This window comes from Corylus avellana, chromosome ca8 (genome assembly GCF_901000735.1).
Source record: "Corylus avellana chromosome ca8, CavTom2PMs-1.0".
Lineage (NCBI taxonomy): Eukaryota > Viridiplantae > Streptophyta > Magnoliopsida > Fagales > Betulaceae > Corylus > Corylus avellana.
The window spans coordinates 20,319,408-20,323,311 of record NC_081548.1 but is presented as its reverse complement, the minus strand read 5'-3'; the positions used below and the strand labels follow the sequence as shown (position 1 = coordinate 20,323,311).

At 40.7% G+C, this 3,904-nt stretch overlaps 1 protein-coding gene across 1 annotated transcript; it reads left to right on the top strand.

Moving 5' to 3' along the window:
• Nucleotides 1-1,557: 1,557 nt before the first annotated feature.
• LOC132189664 (7-deoxyloganetin glucosyltransferase-like) lies at nucleotides 1,558-3,368 on the top strand. Its single transcript, XM_059604426.1, has 2 exons — nucleotides 1,558-2,213; nucleotides 2,305-3,368. The coding sequence occupies exons 1-2, from the start codon at nucleotides 1,697-1,699 to the stop codon at nucleotides 3,240-3,242; spliced, it is 1,455 nt and encodes a 484-aa protein (XP_059460409.1). The 5' UTR covers nucleotides 1,558-1,696; the 3' UTR covers nucleotides 3,243-3,368.
• Nucleotides 3,369-3,904: the final 536 nt, after the last annotated feature.

Below are 3,904 nucleotides of genomic sequence, written 5' to 3'. Positions count from 1 at the left end.
ATCTTATCAATAGCTCTAGGACAGTTTCAGTCTTCCCTCCTTTAGAACCAAATTCTTGGAAACTCTTATGGAAGTTAAATCTTAATGATAGGCTGAAACTCTTTTTGTGGAAAATAGCTTGGGACATAGTCCCTTCCAAGGCTCGTTTGAACAATTTTCTAAATCTTCCTGTTGCTGACTTGCTTTGTCCTCTATGCAATTCAGATGTGGACTCCCTGCCTCACTTATTTTTTAGTTGCATTTTTGCTAGGGTTGCCTGGAGGTCTTCATTTTGGCCTCTTGATTCTCAAAATTGGTCTATCCTCTCATTATCTAGTTGGATCAAGGGCATCCTCTCCCCACATCTCCTTTTTGGTATTCCCCTTGCTGATGCTCACCTTTTCCAGATTTTTTCTGCTGTTCTTTGTGATCTCCTTTGGTTTAGCAGAAATAAAGCTCATCACGATGGTATTATCCCTGATATCTTGGGATTGGCAAACTCTATAAGAAAGACAACTTTGGAGCATTTTTCAGCTTGGAAGGCCAAGTCTCAGCCAACTAAAGAGAATTGGTCTCCACCTCCTGCTGGATCTTTCAAAATTAATTTTGATACAGCCATCAGGGAAAGCTTCTCAGCCCAATCTGCTGTTTGCCGAGACTCCTGTGGGTGCATCATCAAGGCTATCTCTCAAATTAACCCTCCATGTGATCCAAACTATGGAGAGGCTCTTGCAGCTCGCCTTGCTACATCTCTAGCTTCCTCTCTACAGCTTCAGCATTTTATTTTAGAAGGAGACTCTCTTGTGGTTATCTTTGCTCTTCAACACTTCGACATTGTTCAAGACTGGAAGATTGCAAATGTCATTGCTGATTCCATCTCTCTCATTCCAGCCTCCTCCTCTTGGGAGGCTCGGAAAATTCACAGAAGTGCTAACTTCTGCGCTCATCATGTAGCGTATTGGGCCGCGGCTAGAGTTCACTCAGGCTGCATTCCCACTTATTTTCCTCCCTCTTCTTCCATCCCCATTTGTAGTGGTAAAGATCCACCTCCCCTTTAGTTTTTGTTTTCTGTTTTTTTCTTGCTGTATTTTGTTGTTTCTCTGGTTTCTATGGAAAGTTTGTTTACAAAAAAAAAAAAAAACTCATAATTTTACAACTTAGAACCAACATATAAGCTAAGTTTGTTCACTAAAATAACTTTTAAAATAAAATAAATTTCATTTTTCACAAATTAAATTTTACATAAAAAAATTATATGTAGCACAACCCAAAATAGGGCATATGTTGCAATTAAATGTCACTTAACAGAGAGAAAAAAAAAAAAAGAGAATGATTCATAATTAGCATTATTTAAAGCCGGCCTTCATCACTAGTGACATCATCTGCATGTGGCAAATACAATATTATTATTGGGTATATATAATATATTGCTTTTTATATAATTTCATCGATCGACACATCCCACACGGAGTTCCAAAACTGACACAGAGCCTCCATTAAGAAGTCGGTATGGCCGAAATACGTAAGAGACTTTTGATTGAATGAGCTGGCGGCGTCATTGAACGACTCTTTATCACCTTGCGTTTTCTTGGAATTGAATAGTGGTCTTCAGCCCTCTTTCTTCCTCTATAAAATCAAACAGAAAGTAAAGCTTCTTCTATCACCAACACAATCCAATATCCCATTTTCAGCTGTACGTACGTGTGAGAAATATCATATGGGTTCCATCGGCATAACAGAGAAGCCCCATGCAGTTTGCATCCCCTTCCCCGCCCAAGGCCACATCAACCCCATGCTAAAGGTGGCCAAAATCCTCCATTTCAGAGGCTTTCATGTCACCTTCGTCAACACCGAGTTCAACCACAAACGCCTCCTCAAATCCCGAGGCCCCAACTCCCTCGACGGCCTCCCCTCTTTCCGATTCGAGACTATTCCCGACGGCCTTCCTGAGTCCGACGTCGAAGCCACTCAAGACATACCTTCCCTATGCCGCTCTACAAAAAAGCATTGCTTAGCTCCCTTCAGAAGCCTACTCTCGAGACTAAACGACACCGCTTCTTCCAACGTCCCTCCTGTCACTTGCGTAGTTTCCGATGGTGTCATGAGCTTCACTCTAGACGCCGCAGCAGAGCTGGGCATCCCGGAGGTTCTTTTCTGGACAACTAGCGCATGTGGGTTCATGGGGTACGTTCAATATCGCAGTCTCATTGAGAAGGGTCTAACACCACTCAAAGGTATAATAATCCACCACATTTCATTTATTAGTGAAACATGCCCAATTTCAGGTGTAAATTTACTTATTGAGTTTCTTAATTTGTTGTGCAGATGCGAGCTACTTAACGAATGGGTATTTGGATACGGTGATAGATTGGATTCCGGGTATGAAAGGTATTCGCCTGAAGGATCTTCCGACCTTCATTAGAACAACAGACCCAGATGAGTATATGCTAGATTTTCCAATGGTTGAATGCGAGAGAGCCCGGAAAGCTTCAGCTCTCCTCTTCAATACTTTTGATGCATTGGAGCATGAAGTGTTAGACGCACTTTCGTCCATGTTTCCTCCAATTTACTCCATTGGTCCCCTGCATCTTCTCCAAAATCAGATCCCAGATGATGATCTTAAATCAATTGGGTCAAACCTCTGGAAAGAAGAAGATGGGTGTCTGGAATGGTTAGACAAAAAAGAGCCCAACTCCGTTGTTTACGTGAATTTTGGAAGCATAACGGTCATGACAAGCGAGCAATTAATTGAGTTTGCTTGGGGACTTGCGAATAGCAACCAAAAATTCTTGTGGATAATAAGGCCTGATCTTGTGGAGGGTGATTCTGCCGTTCTTCCACCGGAGTTCTTAGCAGACATCGAAGAAAGGAGTCTATTGGCAAGTTGGTGTCCTCAAGAACAAGTTCTCAGTCATCCTTCCATCGGAGGATTCTTAACGCACAGTGGGTGGAATTCTACGATTGAAAGCGTGTGCGGCGGAGTGCCAATGATCTCTTGGCCCTTCTTCGCTGAGCAGCAAACCAATTGCCGATACTCTTGCAATGAGTGGGGCATAGGCATGGAGATTGATGGTGGCGTTAAGAGAGGAGAAATAGAAAGCCTTGTGATAGAGCTGATGGTAGGAGAGAAGGGGAAAGAGTTGAAGAAGAAGGCCATGGATTGGAAGAAGTTGACCAAGGAGGCCACCAGTAGGCCTAATGGGTCGTCTTTCGTGAATGTTGACAAAATGATCAATGAAGTTCTTCTTTGTGCAAAAAATTAGATTTTATTGGATTGATTAAAGGTTGTTCACATTCAATAAGCTTATAGAGCATGGTGTAAACTTTGTGTCCTGAACAATCTAATGTACGACATATTAATTTGTCATATTCTTCATTTTAATTTTTTATTGTTTCTTGATTTATATATATATTTCTGTAGCTTATCTTTAAAGATCATGCACGACAAATTTGTCATATATATTCAGAAATGGAAGGAGATTTGACCATTTGAATGGTTCTTGTCAGTGATTGCACCTTCAAATGGAAAAAGATTGTTTATATATATTTCTGGAGGAATGCTGCCATGCATTCTACCCACCATCTCTTCACCTTGTCATCTTGATTTTTTCAAAAAAACAAAAAAACAAAAAAAAAGGCAGAGAGAGAAGAGATGGTGGGGAGATGGTGGGTAGAATGAAGAAGAGCATATCTCATATTTCTGCATGTAGCTTATCTTTAAAGATCATGCACGACAAATTTGTCATATATATTCAGAAATCGAAGGAGATTTGGCCATTTGAATGGTTCTTGTCAGTGATTGCACCTTCAAATGGAAAAAGATTGTTTATATATATTTCTGTAGCTTATCTTTAAAGATCATGCACGACAAATTTGTCATATATATTCAGAAATCGAAGGAGATTTGGCCATTTGAATGGTTCTT